Genomic DNA, 18,022 nt, shown 5'->3' on the forward strand with positions numbered 1-18,022 from the left:
AAAGGATGTTCGTATAACCCAGGGTTTTGGGAGAAGCAGCAGATTATGTTAAAATGCTTTGGAGAAGGAAGTGCGTTTGAAATGAAGATGGCCTGAACTTTAAGAAATATAGCTGTGGGGCAGGGGGTGGGGGAGAAATATAGCTGTTAAAAAGCTAAATATTCAAAGACCTAGTAAATCTTGTTGGACAAGTGACATGACAAGTGTTTTTTTTTTTTTTTTTGTTTTTTGTTTTTGTTTGTTTTTTGTTTTTTTTTTGTCACATCCCAGATTAGTGACTACTTTTACTTAAGATTTTTTTTTTTTTTGGTAAATCATGCAGATTTAGATTTTAGGAGAGATAAAAGGAAAATTTTGTCTTGTTATGTATGACAGAAACTGCTTTAGTATTAAATTCTCTTAAGTAGAATCTGCTTACTGCACTTTTAAGGGAATGGATATTGCATCTGTATTGCTGATAAGCCTAAGTATGACTGTAAATCCATAGATACTTAGCATTACAAAAAAGCCATGTATCAAAATCTGTAATAAAAATGAGAACTTCATCAATTTGCAGTCTATATTTTAAGAAAGATACAACACATAATAAAGATGAGATGACTTGTAGCTTTGTTTTCAGAATCAGAATGTAAGTAAGCTGTGAAGTATTTGTGTCAATATTTACCTTGCATTGGTGTGTTGTGGAGTGGTATACACACGTAATTCTTTGGGTATTGCTCCTCATATACCTGAGGAGCTTAACCATGAGTTTAAAAAAAAAAAAATCCCTTTTGCATGCAGGTTTTGTAGGTGGCTTTTTTTAATCTCTGAAATATCCACCATCACCATTTTTTCGTTCTTTTTTTTTTTTTTTGTTGAAAGGGTCTTAATGGTACTCCACTGGATGACCTGTAACTTTCCTCTTGGCTTTGTCTCCAGGGTTCTGCAATTAAAACTGTATACCACCAGGACTGGCTACTTGCCCTTTTTATGGCTTTAAATAGAAAATGTAATTTTCATCTGAGACTAATTTCTCTGACATGTTAATTTTATTCAGTTGTATATCTTAAACATTTATGTCAATCTCTCTTCCCTCAAAAATTGCTGTAATCGTTTCTCTCAATTTTTATCAACTTTTTTTTTTCCATTGGGCATAGCTAATTTTTTTCTGTTCAAGGGCTTAAGATGATTTTTTCAAATGTCCTTTAAAAAAATAAAACCTTAAATGGTTACTGGTATATTACCATTTATTCTACTTAGGTTTATGTTTGTTATTAATGATAAAATTACTGTTAATGGATTTATATTACATGTATATGCAGCTATTAAAACATCAAGTGTTCTGATTTTTGCAACTGGGTTTGAATTTTAACCGATGGTCTTCTAAGTACTTTCAAGTACAAAAAAAGTATCAGAGCAGAGGGTCATATAAAAATAGTCTTTAAAGTCTTTGATGTTCTCTTCATATGAAGGTTTAGGATAATAGAGTTTTGGTTTTGACAGTATTTTACTTCATTACTGATAAAAATAAAAACAATGTTATGTTAGGCATGATGTCTCACTTCTGTAAACCCAACAATTGAGAGATTGAAGAAAGGATTGTGGCCAGGTTTAGGTCAGCCTAGAATAAGAGTTGAGAACTTGTCTCAAAAAAATGTTATCAATCAGAGATGTGATAGAATGTGTAATCAAACAAACTTTCTTTTTTTTTTTCTTTTCTTTCTTTCTTCTCTTTCCTTCATTCCCTCCTTCCTTCCTTTTTTTCTTTTTGGAGGCAGGGTTTCTTTGTGTAGCTGTCGCTATCCTGTGTTGACCAGGCTGGCCTCAAACTCACAGAGATGAACCTGCTTTTGCCTCCCCAGTGCTGGGATTAGAGTTATGGCTACCATCACCCAGCCTAGAAATATCTTTGTAGTAAGAGCTTGATTTCATTTTCGATGAGACATGGTTTTATCTATAAACAAGATGGTGAAGATATTCCAGATTTTTAAGAATTAAAGACTGTAAAGTGCTTAATAGTCTTTCAATTTTCATACCCAGTTTTTCTGAAAATCTTAAAGCACCTTTTATATAGCGTTTTATAGTCCATAATCTGTTCTGTTGTTTTCTTTCTCATTATGAAGTCAGGCCAGGGATTTATATTGTTTAATCAGAGACTATTTTTCCAGAAGCCTAAGTCTGTTCAGCCTATTTATAAAATACCAAAGGTTGGTCTTACACCTCTCTACCCCCCTCTAAAAAACGTATCTCAGTTATGGACATTGAGAAGTGTTAAGATCAAAGCTAATTTTCAATGTAATTTGAGTAATGTTAGGAGGATTAGGGGCTGAACCTAGTACCTCTCAAGTTCTAGGAACTGCTTTTCCACTTCTTAGTCCTCTGTACTGACTCTAGCTCAGGCAGACCTTGAACTGGGAATCCTCCTACTTTCTTCCATAGTAGCTGTGATTGCAGGCCTGTACCACTGTGTGTTGGCATGTTGTCTCTGTGTTTCTGTCTGTATTAATTGTTTATTTTTTTTTTGATTTTATTGTATGAGAGTGCACTTGGGTGTGGATGTCTGTGATCCGTGAAGGTGAGAAGAGAGTGTTGGGACTGCTGGGACTGGGATTTTTGACTGTTGTTCAGTTGCCATGTCAGATCTAGAATTTGAACCCAGGTCCTCTGGAAGAGCACAAGTGCTTTCAATTTAACTTTTGAGTCATTTCTCTAGCTCTCTCTCCATTTCACTCCCCTTCTCTTCTTTTGTCTTTTTCCCCTCCCCCTTCCTTTTCTTGTGACAGTGTCTCTCATTAGCCTCTGATACTAATAAATAGGCTAAATAGCTAAATAGGGGAAACTGGCCTCCAACTCAAAGATCGCCTCTGCTAAGAGTAGGACATAGGGTCTTTTAACATAAGGACATAGCTCTCATTCATCAATGTAGATCCTCCTAAAAGTCACACTTGTAATTTCATCACCTCAGATTTTAGGCTTTTAGAGAAGTTTTAGTAGGGTGCAAACATTCACATATCATATAGGGGACTATGTCTGAAATAGTTATCTATCAGCTAACGTTTCTGAAGCTTCTTTGAAATCTGTGAGCTGGCCTGAGTTATAAGGGTTAAAAAAAACCCCAAGGAAATTATCATTTGAAAACTGATGATTGGTTATTTATTGCACATAACACCAATTTATTTTTTTAATGTGATATCCTATTATGTTATAGAACTTAATTGTCTATGCCCCTCCAGGTTTAGGGCAGTTTTGTAGACTTACCTTTAACCCCTCAGCTACAATTGCAAAGGGTACTATTGTATCTCCTTTAGGGGGTGATGGCAACAATCCAAGTTCATGTCTTAGTTGCAGCCCAACAATATACTATTTATAGTGCACATGCACTCCTGGTATATATAAAGTGAAATAGGTTTAGTTTGGTATGCCATTCAGCCTCTTAGGACTCATTTTTTTGGAGAGTGATTACCATTCTGACTTTCAATAATAAGAGTCAGAGATTTTATAAAACTAAATATTCTTCTGAGATCAGCTACTGTATTAACTTTTTTTTTTTTAATACACGAGGGCATTGAAGATTTTTAAAATAGTTTTCTTAAGTTCATCTAAAGTCAGAATTAATCTAGAGCCTCTGGCTCCTAGGTAAAGGTTCTACTTTCATTGGCAGAATTTGTTCAGAAGAATAACCACACTAGTTTTGCAATTACAAATTCACTTTTATGGAGTTATGTATTTTTATACTATTAATAAAGGATAATCTTTATAAGATAGCATAGGATTTTATTCTTTTGAATAAAAGATGTGAAATAAATTGTATTACGTAGAAATACTATTATTTTTCAATTTCTTTTTCCAAATGTGAAAGTTTGAAATACTTGAGGATGCTTTATTCCTTTTTAATAAAGTGGCTTATTAATAAATACACATCAAATTTCTTATGTTTTCATTTAATTTCAAAATACTAGTTATAATTTCTTGATTTTTAGTTGTCTATAACAACTAAATTAACTGGATTGTAATTTGGAAAGATTATAAGTATTGGACCTATCTATAAATAAAATAGTTTTTTTTTAATACTGCTATGTGAAAGAGGCTTAAATATACATTATTTATTTCTAGGTTTTACCTGATTTTTGTTGCCAGAAGTTGTTGTTCTTCTGACTTCTGTCTTGAGCCAGAATGAGCTAAAAAGCAGGCCATTTATCTTTCTAAGGCATTGTTAATCATATTAAAGTGATACTGCCTTCTTGGTACAGAGGATTATGCTGCTCATATGGGATACTTCTTGAAAGTTGGTTGATATTGTATAAAGAGAGTAAGTTGCCCAGGAAATTAGTAGGAGAAAGGATGATGGAATACTGTCTTATTGTTTCTGTTAACATGGCTAAGCCTGTTAAAGAAACATCTGGGGATATTTTATTTTTGTTTATTTATTTTGAGACAAAGGTTCTTCAGCTGATGTTATCTTGGAACTGACAGGGAGAATAAACGTGAACTTCTGGTCTTCCTACCTCTTTTGAGTGCTGGGATTGCAGGTGTGTACTCCTTTATAGCTGCATTTACAATATAAATTTGTTTCAGATTTGATAACTCCATTTCAATAATCCTAGGTTGTTTTGTTTCCTAAACCACTGAAATTCTGAAGCACTTATTTCTTCTATGGTTTCAAGTAAACCTAGAAATAAGTAACATACATTTAACACAAACAATAACTCTTAATTGGTAGTGATAAATTATTTGCAAAGCTGAGTCCCTTGTCATTTGCTCTGCTTGACCTCTTCATTAAGTGAATTGAAAATAAATCAGTTGTAAGAATGATGGGAAAGGGCAGGCTGTAGGGGCCATAGTACCATATTTAGGCTTTTATAGCAAATCTGAGTAGGAGCCTCATTAAGAAATCAGTTTCTGAGAGAGAATCCTATGTAAATCTTGCTGGCATCTTTATTTGAAGTGAAATAAAAAGGAAAGTAGTGTGTAGGTCCTGAACATATTTTAAATGAGCAGGATAAAACTTGCCTTATACATCCTGCTGTCTGTTTTTATGTGGTGGAATCTGTTGTTTCTCTAAGCAGCTCACCGCATCTCAGAATTTGGTCTTCCTTACCTCTCAGCATCATCTGAGCAGTATAGTACAGATCTCATTACTCTGACAGAAATCTGATATTCCCCCCTCAAAAAAAAAAAAAAAAAACCCTTCAATTTTAGTTTTGCATTACTGGGGATAGAATACTGGGCCTTGCAACCTAGCAGTGAGCTACATCCCCAGGTTGAAAAAAGTACTTTGAAAAAATATGTTATGGAGTCTTACAGATCTCCTTTGAATGATGATATGATGTGTGTGGGTGGGTGGTAGGTGGATGGTGGCGGGCGGAGGCAGCAGCAGCAGTAGTGTTAGTTGATAAAAGTCAAGGTATGGCCGTTTATTTCAGGCTGCCCTTGAATTCTTGATCTTTGGCCCAAGTGCTGGGACACTTTAGTTATTGGTGGTCTTACATATTTTTTAAAACAGGGTATCATGTAGTCCATGGTGGTCTCAATTTCTTTGTAGTTGAAGAGGACCTCACTTATCCTTCTGACTTCACTGCTCCAATGCTGGGAGTGAACCATTATTTTTGTGTCCAGTGCATACATGTTCAATTCAAAATGTTTTTCAGGATGTTTAAAGCAAGCGTTTTGGCACACAAATTACATATGAATGAAGATACTGTCAGTGTTGTTCTTTCTGGACAGTGTTTTAATGTGATAAAACTTTTTTTTAATAAAGGATATAGCTATTTACTTCAAATTTCTAATGGACTTTGTCTCTGATGTGAGAAAATAGTCTTAGAAATGCCATTGTGGATTAAACCATGGTCATAATTCATTTAGTTTTATAATCTGTGATGTAAAATAAATGCTGATACCTCTAATTTAATATAGAAGATATGAACCACATAGAGGATAATATAACAAACTAACCAGTAAATGTGTCATTTAGTATGAACAAACTTTATATTTTGCTATTTCCTTGAACTTTTGTCCTTTCTGAAACTCATTCCCTGTTTTCTTTAGTTGATACCACTATAAGAATTTCTTCTCATTGTTTCAGCACTCTACCTAGTATCAGATGTGAATCATACTGCTGTTTTTTTTGGAAAGGAAAAGATGAAATGCATAGTCACTTTTTTCTTTTCTTTTTGTTTTTGTTTTTGTTTTATTTTTTTGAATAAATCCTAGTGTATCATAAGGGGAAGTAGCATATCCCCAATTTATTAGTATTTTCTCCCTTAAGATTTCTTAAGATGCCCCTCTGTGTAGATACATTTGCTAAGCATACAATATGTCAAAAATAAGGTTAATTAATATTTGCCTTTGTTAAATGTGTTTTTGTTTGGTAATTTAAAATGTTTTTGAGTACCTGTTTTATATTATGTGTACTAATATATAAATCATATTTCAGATAGATTCATTAGAGAATGTGTTTTTGTCTTCATGTTTAAAGTGAGCTGTTATCATGTGTTACTGATAGAAAAATACACTACGAAAATCCAAATCCTTAGTTTCAAAGAAATGAAATTTCTCCACTTCTAAATCCTGTTCCATTCTCCATTCTCTCTGTTACTGTTTTTCACTGATTATATAAAATTGTACAGGTTTGTAGACTGGAGATGGGAGTAAGAGTTTAAATAAAAGTTGAGGAACTTAAAGGAGAAATACACTTTCCTCCACAGATTGGACTATATAATTTTAAAATAAAAACCCTTAAGGATAGTAGGAGAACTGAGTTACTTTTAGTCTTTTATCTGTACTTCACATCATGTATAATTACTGGCTAGTACATTATGTTTCTTGTTACTTTAAAAATGAAAGATTTTTTTTGGTCTGATTTAACTTCCTACCCCATTCTGAAAATTTCTTTTGCTCAATTTTTTGAGTTAAATGAAACACAGGGAAGAGGTGAACTTAAAAACAGATCTGTTTTATCAGTAGAATGTGCACATAGTGTAACCAATTGAAATTAGATGTTTATTCCTATACTGAATAGTCTGGGAGAACAGTAAATGTGTACACATTTTGTATTCTGTAACCTTTGTCTTCTTTTCCCATCTTTCCCTCCTCTTCTCTTTTTTTTTCCCCCTCTCTCCACCCTCTTGTCTTTGTTCTTTTCCTTTCTCTTCTGCAGATACAGGCATTTGTAAATGCTGGAATGAATGAACTACTACTTTCTAGATTGTTCAAGTCTGGGTTAGGATATCTGCTATAGGCTCTTGAAATGTGTATGTACGATAATGAATAATTCTCTAGGCTTGAGAATTTAAAGGTAAGCAGAATTAAGCAGTACTAGATTGACCTGGACAATTAACGGAGACATTCTGAAGCCTCCTTCTCATTGTAAATATGCCTGTGCTGAATTTGACAAGGCAATCTTAGGAAGGGTAGAATTGTGTGTGTTGTATATGTGTTTTTCATATTGATAATTCATTCCAAATATTTAGAAAATGATACTGAATCCTTTTTTTAGTGGTCAGGATATAATAGCTTAATTATTTAGGGACCTATTGTGTGCTTAAAATGATCATGTTGTAATAATAATGATTTTTTTTCTTTTGGGTTGGGGGAGATCTTATCATTAAACCCAGGGCATGTTTCTTCTATACCTAGTCTTTAGTCCTTTATATTTTATCTTAATCTTTTGAATTATTATTACTATTACTATTATGTATTATATGATGTGTATTTGGGCATAAAAGTGCCATACTTTGATGTGTGTGGAGGTCAGAGGATAGTTATGTAGATTAAGTTCTCTCAATTTTTAACTTTAATTCCAGAGATTTTTTTTCAGGTGTCAGGCTTGGATGACTTTATCCTATTCACAGAGATAATCTCAGGAGTCATACATTTTTATCTTATTAAGATATTTTTCATAAATTGGGAAGATTGTGTCATGGAATTCTCCATAGTCTCAGGGTTTTGCCTTTAGCTTAGACATTGTATATTCAGATTATTTCTTATTGAAACATGTTATAAAATACTTTTTAATAATACATCAAGAATCTACTTACCTACCACCCAGTAATATAAATGATGCCAGTTTTGATTTTGTTCTGGAAACTTAATCCGTTCCTCCAAGTCCTGTGACCATCTCTTCTTACCCATGTAAGAGGTTTCTTGAGGTTCTTGAATATCTCCTGTTTTGTACTTAAATATGACCTTTGCTCATAAGTGAGATATCATCCTTAACTTTCTATAGATATGTTTCGTACATACCTGCCATCAGTTTATGTGTTTTTTTAAGTTTTGTTTATGTGTTTTATCTGTTATGTTTTTGAGATGTGTATGTTGGCACATTTAGATCTTTGGTATTACAATATAGGGATAACTATATAGTATTGTATCCCACTGCTTATGAATATTTTAGATTGCTTCTTATATTGCTCTTGTGAGTAATGCTGCAGAGATCATTTTTATACTTCCTTTGTAAAGGTTTTCTTGGGAAATTTAAAGAAATGAAGTTTTTAGAGAATAGGTTAACTTGATTAGATATGGAAATTCTTATGTAAATTAGATTTGTCAATACATACCATATCAGCAGTGAATGAACATTTTTGTTTCTAGCATCTTTTATCAGTACTTGGAATAGTTAGATTTTTAAATAGTGATAAAATGGCATCTTATTTTGTGTTTGCTTTAATTCTGAGTGGTAAAATGATAGGAGTTTTATGTTGTTGTTTTTTTTTTTTTTTTGCATGTTTCAATTTAACAAATTTAATTAGTTTGTACTGGTGTTTAAAATCTAGGGCCTGCTATATGCTAAGCAATTTTCTTTGTGTTTATAATTTATTGAAAAACATTTAAAAGAAACTGTACAATGTTATTGTTGACAAGGACCTTGAAAGCCATCTTATTCAAATTTTTATTTTTTTTTATTAATGGCTGATTATCTGTCCAGTCATCAGTATATGGGATTTGATATATATTCAGTTTGGGTTGTTATAGTATTTTATGTGTGTGTGTGTGTGTGTGTGTGTGTGTGTGTGTGTGTAGTATTACACATACACATGTTCAGCTTTTTTGTGAATATACAGCATTCTCTTGATTATATCTAGGTGTGAGTTGGCTGGGACATGGTAACTAAAACTAGAGGCATTTTTCTCAAAGTGACTATATATATATTTTTTTGAAATAATTTCACTGAAAAATATTCTGATTTTTCTCCTTAATATTATTGTCAGTCTCAGTGCTTTTAATTGTTATTGTTCATTTGGTGTGCTCTAAAGTTTTAGGAAGAATGTTTTTTTTTTTTTAAACTAGATTTTAATAGATCAAGAGGATAGAAATTGCAGAGTCCAGGAAAACATTTCTAGTGAAATGTCCTGATATGCAAAATTATTAAGACCAGAAATAAGAGATTTCTAATATATGATAGAGTACAAAAACCTAGGGAGATCGATAGTTCTGGAGGTTATCGTCTATGGACAATATTTGGATGACTGGATGTGACCATATGACAAGGACCTCAGTTAATATGTAATAAAAAATTTGAAATTTATGTTATCAACATTGAGAAGGCATAGGGATTTTTTTAATATGAGAGATATGATCAAACTCTAATTTCTAAGAGGATATAGTTCTGTGAAAATATGTAAGAGAAAAACTAGAGAAAATAACAAGGCTCTGTGTCACAACAATCTTAGTAACCATGTGGGGAAAAGAAGCAATGAATTCTTTCTTTAAAGATGAGGTATTACAAAAAAGAATTTTAAAGCTAATATTTCCAGGCCTTACTTTGAGCTAGAGTGGTTTATAAGAAAATGGACATGGATAGTCTTTTGAAACAGATTGAAGTTTGAATCTTATTCTTGCATTTACATAGCTACCCAAGTTTTTTCTTCTGTGAACTGTCTTATTCTATAAACGTTTTTATGCATTTAGTATAAAAATTAATGACATACTTTCTTAATGTTTTATCTAGTTTGGAAGAAAGGGTATACTCACAGGGTTTGGTTACATAGTATTACATGTGATGGAGAGATTAAGCTTTATTCCAAAAGCAAATAAAGTTCACTAAGGAATTATTAGGGATAGTGTTGAATTGTGGTGAGATTCCTGAGGTAGAATTGGTAGCAGTGAGTGAACAATATTATACTTGGCAGGAGAGATTGTACAATATTTCTTGAACTTTTCTGATTTGAGTCATTAGCACATGAATTCTACCAAGGACTTAGTAGTATGTGATAAATCTTATCTATTATGGAGACTATGGTGTTTTTAACTACCAATATATACTCAAAGTCTAATTGATATCTGTCGAATGAAAAATTTGAAGAGTTGTAAATAGTGGTTAGGTTAAGTCAAAATAGGAGAAGAAGAGGATGGCAGAAGATTTTTCTCTCTGTTAGGACAATTTGATTGTTGACATACAAATATATAGAATAGAATGTTTTGGGTATTTGTATGGGAGTGTGTGTGAAAATAGTTGAGAATTAGAAAGACTTTAAAATTACTTTAGATGCTGAGATATTCAAACAGTATTTGACAATTGGGAACTGGAAGTTATAATGCCAAAGATAGGGTCGTAAAAATAGGTGTGTTTATTAAGTACAGAGGTAAAATGGAATGTATGCATCACTTGAAGTGTGTTCACAATACAAATTCATGCACTCAATTGCTCCGAATCAGAATTACTGCAGATAACCCTGCATCTGTCTTTCTTTTTCTGTCCTTTTTTTTTTTTAAAAAGACAGGTTCTCATGTTGTTTAGGCTATTCTAGAACTTAATACACAGCCAAGTCTGTCTTTGAATTTCTGGTTCTCTTGCATTTACCTCCTCAGTACTGACATTATGGATGTACTTCACCCATACCTCCCTAGTAGATATATTTTAATAGATTTCCTCAAGTGATCTTGTTGTTGATTGAAACTCAGTTCCCTAAACTCATAGTGTTTGTTGGTTTTATTTAAAATAATTAATACAAGGCTGGGTATGGTAGTCCACAGCCTTGATCCCAGCACTTAGGAGACAGGATTAGGCAATTCCTATGAATTTAAGGTTAGCCTAGACTACATAGCAAGTTCCTGACTAGTCAAGGTTATATAGTGAGACCATCAAATCAGTCCATTTATCAGTTTTTTAATCTGTCTGTCCGTCCGTCCATCCATCATTTATCCATCCATCTATTGGCCCTTCCTTCCTTCCTTCCTTCCTTCCTTCCTTCCTTCCTTCCTTCCCAACCAACCTACTTCCTTCCCTCCCTCCCTCCCTCCTTCCCTCTCTCCCTCCCGCTCCTGCATGTACCCATCCACCAACCCACGTACTTACCTATAAATAATGTTCAGATATATTTATTTTGTAGTTGCTTAATCTATGGCATTAGGTTTTCTCATGACAAAATAAGATTAAATGACATTAAAGGCAGAAAAATACTCAGTTATAAATGATCTATGAACAGAAATTTAAAATCATAGGAGAACTTGCTTTAAGCTTTGTAATAAGTTTGTTGTTATTCTTTATTTGTAAAGAATTCACACATGGAGTGATTTAATCGAGTAATGGGGCCCTGTCATGGGTCAGGAAAGCATATTCTTTTAGTACATTATCTCTAATCCAACAATTTAATATACCTGAGAGACTGAAAGGTCAAAGGACTTAGCCATGGTTGCAACTCTAGGAGGTTTTATACAGCAGAAGTTTTGCATATAGAGATTAACTGAAAGTGGAGTTACTATAATTATATGAAGGAATTTGAGGTATATGAGCAAGTTTAATATATTTTCAGCTCATTTGTAAGGAGTTAAGGGATTGAGGAGTGTTAATCTTTGTACACGAAGATGAGAAACATGGCTTTCCTAGTTGGAAAAATATTCAGACCACAGTCTACATAGGGACCTTACTACTTATCTTGGCAATAAGAGTAGGGTAATTTATGTTTCAATATATTTTTGGATCTTTATAAGTATTGAAGATAAATTTAAATTTGCTTTTATTTTATAATGGATTTCAGTAATTCTTTTTGAAAGACTATCCAGTTGTTTATGTTAAAAGAATTGAGTGAGGTGTTTTATATTTTAGGTTAAAAATCTGTAAGAGCCTGATTTTAGAGTTCACCAGCTCCTCAGAAGTTTGGCGAAATATGGTATGTTTCTGTTTAATTTTTTGAAATTCATATTGCATGAATTATTTTAATATTACGGCTAGCATAATGACAAATGCGTTCAATAAATTTGGGCGCCTGTCATTTTTAAAGGATCCTACTAGGTGCCAAGTATGCTACCAAATAGACTGTGAGATATAAGTGGGATGCTGGAAGAATTTGTTAGAGTTTACTGTATTATGAGACATAAAGTGATATGGACAAGAAGATCAAGAAAATAGACTTGGCTGTCAGGCTGTAGGTATAAAAAATTTCTTTCTTTTGCACGCATATTGTATACATGGCACTCTTATGATAACCCTAACTAGAGTTTTAGTTCTTTAGAGTAACTGAGGTTTAGAGAGGTTATGTAACTTGTCCAAGATTTCTCCGGTAGTAAGTGATCAAGCAGAGAGTAGAATCTTAGAATGTCTTTGGAAACAGTTCAGCTGAGCACTGAACCTAACAAAAAAGAAGAGACTAGGGGAGAGTACTTTACTTTGTAATCCTAAGAGTTTGTGTAGTTCTTTAATGAATTAGTTGATTTTATTTAAACTTTGTTATTTATGTGTTTGTAAGTTAGAAGTTAGATTCATTTCAGTATTAACATAATTCCAGATAAGCTATTAGTTTCATGAGAAACTAAGGGAACTTTCTTATAGACCACATTATTTATTCAAGAATGTTTCTTTTCTTCCTTGCTATTTCAGAGATGCCTAGGTTCTTAGTAGGAGATATATAGTTATGATAGGAAAATTTGGGAATTTGAGTTATTTCTTAATAGGGATTATAAATCCTATTTATTGGGATTCCCTAAATTTGTTGATGTATATACTGGGGCCAACTCTAGCAATAATATGGACTCAAACATTGATGCTTCAGTATTTCCTTGAGATTCTCATGTACCTTTGTATTTTAAATTGGGTTCTGATCCATGCTTTCAGTCATCTTGTTTTTCTGTGTTGTCAGTTTGACGGTGTTAATTGTGAAGGGGCTTTCCTTTTCCTCTTTTTAATCTTACACTTCTTTTTGTTTGTTTTAAGCTCATTCAAATTTGTTTTTATGAATAGAGCAGTTGAAGAGGATTGTGGGGGAAAAACTGGATAAAATCATAATTTAGTATTGGCATTTTGTTGGGATTATGATATGATAAGAAGGGCTGTGAAACTTGAATCAGATTTGTTTAAAATCACATATGGAAGTTAAAATATGTGAATAATAGAATATACGTTCATATTTTGTATATTCATAGAATTGAGTCTTATGGGCTTGAGAATGAATACTTTCTTATAGATCCAAGTGTCTAAAAGTTAATGTTAGATTATACTACTTAAATACACACTTTCTCTCTCTCTCTCTCTCTCTCTCTCTCTCTGTGTGTGTGTGTGTGTGTGTGTGTGTGTGTGTGAAGTTTCATCAATATTTTGCTTGTTTGGTAGCTGATTTCTCCTATCAGTTAAAGCCTCTTGATACTAAATCAGTCTCATTTTAATTATTTCCACAATCTATAGTCTAAATTTTTGCTTATTTGTATGTATTTAAATCTCAGAACACTGTTAAGCAAAGCTAAACCATAGCAACATTTTTATACTTTGTAGAAAATTAGCTTATCTTGTTTTTTTGGTCTCAGTTTCAACATTATTTGTAAAATATTGGGCAAGTCAATCACTCTGAGGCTGCTTATTGTTATTCTTAAGTGTCTGTTTTGTTTCTGTAGAGCTAAAGTCAGTGGTACATAAGGGTACTGTTGATTGTGAACCATATAATTCTATACTGAAAAGTAGGGATTATTCTCTTTATCAGAATGCTTGGGACCAGATTATGTTTCAGATTTAAGAATTTTTCAGATTTTGGCATGTTCCTATAGACTTTACTGGTTGAACATATCTAATCTGAAAATTCAAAATCGGAAATACTCCTAAATCCAAACCTTTTTGAGTTGCTGACATGATTTAAAATTTTTTGGATTTTGGAGTGGTTTTGAATTTTGGATTTAATCTCTTCTCAAATGAAGAGATTATTTAAGAAACAATATACTGGAAAATAGTTCAGAAGGGTTTTCTTTCCTATAATGATTATTCTTCTAATAAATTTTATATTGACTACTGATTTAAAGCTTTGAAGATTATGATTTGAACAATGAATTGGGTTTATGCTAGTGTTCTAACTAAGGTTTGTTTAATTTATTAGAATTATTAAGCCTACGTTCAGATCAAGTTAGCAGCTAGACTGGTGTGACAACCTGTTTTTAATCAGTGACTCAAAGCTGTTATCACCCTGATGTCACCGAATGGCCACAGCTTGTAAAAGGTAATATTGAATGTTATTTTACAGTCTTTAAAAGGCTGTCATTGTAAAATGAATTATGTGCTATAAAAATAACAAAAATGTATAGGTAGCAGGAATATTGCTAAGAATTCAGGATCTAAGAACGGAGCCATTTCTTCATTTAATCTCCTTTCTCAGATATTTATTGTAGAGCTTTTCTTAGTTGCCCTTCCATTCATGAAGTAGTCACCAAAGACCTGTTTTTCTGTATAGATAGATAAGAAAATATTTCTTAAGAATTTCGAAGGTTACAGTATGGACATTTTAAGAAATATATGGAAAATACAGTAGTATTTTTAATATTTTATGTGGCAGAAGTGTAATTGTTTCTCTAGAAATGTTGCATCTTTAGTAAAACTTGTACTTTTCTCCTAGAGAGTTGTGGCATTAACAGTGCAGCTTTTAACCTCCTTTAAAAGGATGGATTTGCGGGTTGGGGATTTAGCTCAGTGGTAGAGCGCTTGCCTAGTAAGCACAAGGCCCTGGGTTCGGTCCCCAGCTCCAGGAAAAAAAAAAAAAAAAAAAAAAAAAGACGGAGCTATAGCTCTGTCAATAACTATAAAAGGATGGGTTTTGCTAACTCATATTCCAGTTCAAATTAGTTAGTGTTTTGTGGTTAAATTTTCTGTCTTTAAAGTCTATACCTAAAACTGATACTTTTTTTCTCACCAGTGTTACTAGGTATGTTTCAGTTTTCAAATTTTATTTATTATTAATATTCTGGCAACCTTTAGGATAACTTGGGTCAGTCTTGGGTTGGTAGTGGCTTTCTTATTAACTTTTGGTTGGTTTTATATTTTGAATTTGGTCAAATTAGGAGCATGTACTGGATTCTTATTTCAAATGTATTGACAGTAAAGAAACAGTAAAGCTCTTTATTAGTAGGTGTTATATATACTTTGAGGCTTGAAAGTTAACTTTAGTTTTAGGACGTATTTTGGTAACTTAATTAAAATAGTATTAAAATAGTCTGTGGGTAGACATTCACATGTACACTATTCTCAAAAAAATGTTTCTGCCGTATTTATTTTTTTCTCTTGACTAAAGTAAAACTATTTGAATGGAAGCAGCATATGCTATATTATGCCTAAGAGACCAAGAAAAGAATAATTTAATTATTACTATACTTTTTGAATTATTTATACTCTGACATTCCTGGGATTTCTTAAATCTTTAGTTTGGCTAAATGGTGTTTAATAACTCCCTCTGGTATATGTAAATATTAAATAGAAGTCTAGTATATTTGCAATTCTTGATTGGCATTATGGTACTACATTCACATAATCTTTGTAGCTATCAGAAATATGGAAGATAGCTGTAGTTGGCCATTTGACAATATGTTTGATCTATAGTTCATTTTAGAGTCTTGAAATTGTGCAGCAGTTCTATAATATTCTCTTGAGATATGGGTCTGTTTTTCTCTTGTCTTACATTTTTTTATATATATATATATTTTTCTTTTCATCATTCCTAACCTTCTCTAAATTTTTCCCTTTCCCTGTTCACTTAGAACATTTTACTTCCTACCTGTTTAGAGGCTTCTAATTTGGCCTCCTTATTGCTAACAGTTGTTGTCGTTTTGCAAGCCAGCTTTATCTCAAAGTCTAGTAATATATCAGATGTTGGAAAGTCACATTCAAAAATGAGTTAGCAACTGTATGGGTTACCATTATGTTTCTCTAGCTCTTCTAGCCATTTTATATGAGATATAAGCTTGGGAACAATCTTGGGTAGTTTCTTAAGGCTGGTGGAGACCATTATTTCTGAGATATTTGTTCCCTGGGGGGAAGAGGGTGGGAATTTTGCATTTGTTATTACTGCCAATCCACAATTTCAGTTCTTATGTAAATGTGTAATAAACAGAAAATATAAATAAACCACTAAGAAAATCTAAACTATCTGAGCTGTTGAGGTCCAATTTTAATCGTACCCTTTTTCCTTTCTTTCTATGTGTGTGCGTTACTGACTTGGAACCTAAATGAATTGCAGTGAGTGTTAATTTAAAAGTATAGCAAAGAAGTGAAATTTCTTTGACACTAAAGAAACGAATTCAGTAACTTTTAAGATTCTTTTTTGTTTTAAAATTTTATGTGTAAGAGCTTTTGCTTGCAGGTATGTACGTGTGTACTAGATACAAATGTGTACCTGATTTTCATAGAGGCCAGAAGAGGGCATCAGACCTGGAACTGGAGTTTCTGATGGTTGTGAGCAATGGGTGCTGAGAGGCAAACCTCAATTTCTCTGGGAACAGCAAGTGCTCTTAACCAGTGAGCCACTTTTCCATCCCCTAACTTAAGGATCATTGTTTAAAAAAAAAATTAAAAAAACTTTTATAACCATGAGCCAAAATAAGACCTTTATAAATTTTTTGTCTTTTGAAAGTCTAAAGTCAGTGATAAGTTCACAGATCATCTTTGTATACAATTTTGAAAATTTAAATTAATCTTTCTGAACCTATTTTGGGAATTTGAAGCATTTAAAGATATTGAATTCAGTTCATCTTAGAACATTGACTCACAGTAAAGATATATAGGGTAATAGATGTTTTTCTTTTTCTTTTTTTGAGTCAGTGTCTCACTGTGTAGATTAGGCTGTCCCCATAGCAAGTAGATCCTGGTTTAGCGTTCTGCTGACAGGAATTATAGGAAAGTATTGCTGTGCTCAGCTCTGGAATTTATTCTTTAACCAGATGCTCAGAATAGGGTAAATTATATTCTACCTAATACAAATGGGATGGTCTTTAGTGTTTTAGAGGTATATATTTTCTATATTAGCTAATACACTAAAATTAAAGAAAATGAACAGCAGCTATAAAAACTAAAACTAGCTTATAATTTTCGGGCAAATATAATACTCCGTATACATGCTGCTGACAGTGTTTTTTTTTTTTTTTAGAGAAGTCTAATTTCCTTATTGAACCACAGGAATTATGATTAGAATGATGCATAGCATTTAAATATCTTAAAGATTTATGAACACTATTATATTTGAGTTTAAATTCTCTGTTGCAGAAAGAGGGAGACATTTTCAAGAAATGCCTTTGTAATGTTTTAGGTTTTAAGGGAAATATGATTTTTCCTGCAAGTATTTATCTTTGCTTTTCTGAATACATAGACAGTGTTTAAATGAATACAACTCTCAGTTCTCTCACCATTAAAATGAAGGTGATTATCCTACAACTTAGTGTGTTTGCTCAGGTTACAGTTTGCGGACACTTTCAAGACTATGAATACCATTTTGTTAATGCTGGCAACCAACTTAATGGAAAGTAACAGTTTTGTTTTTTTTAATACATGTTTGGCTTTGTAAATAATTATGGCTTATACTAATTCGATGTCTAAGTATAATGACTGTAATTTCCTTTTCAAACAAACATTGAGGTTTCTAAAGTTGGTTGTTAACTGTGTTACGACAATCTGTTTTGCTTACTTTTTTTCCTTAGTTTTAAATCTTTTAAAACACCCTTTTATCAGAATTTAAGTCTTGTTTTCAAATTCCTTACTTGTATTTTTATACCTTTTTTTGGAATTCGCTAATATTTTTCCTTAATTACATTTTACAGATCATCAGGAGAATCCCAGTCTGAGGACATTGAAGCTAGCCGAATGTAA

General features: G+C 32.5%; 1 protein-coding gene across 13 annotated transcripts in view; it reads left to right on the forward strand.

Moving 5' to 3' along the window:
• The window catches only part of Ube3a (ubiquitin protein ligase E3A), a 92,854-nt gene that overhangs the window by 3,332 nt on the left and 71,500 nt on the right, over window positions 1-18,022 (forward strand). For 6 of the 13 annotated variants that reach the window (XR_005487990.2, XR_005488019.2, XM_039082286.2 and 3 more), the window contains 3 exon segments: window positions 12,023-12,086; window positions 14,274-14,393; window positions 17,974-18,018. Coding sequence is in view for 11 of the 13 variants with exons in the window: in XM_039082286.2 (XP_038938214.1) it covers window positions 14,374-14,393; window positions 17,974-18,018 (65 nt within the window). In the remaining 2 variants the exon portion in view is untranslated. 13 annotated transcript variants of the gene reach the window in all.

Source organism: Rattus norvegicus, chromosome 1 (genome assembly GCF_036323735.1).
Source record: "Rattus norvegicus strain BN/NHsdMcwi chromosome 1, GRCr8, whole genome shotgun sequence".
NCBI lineage: Eukaryota > Metazoa > Chordata > Mammalia > Rodentia > Muridae > Rattus > Rattus norvegicus.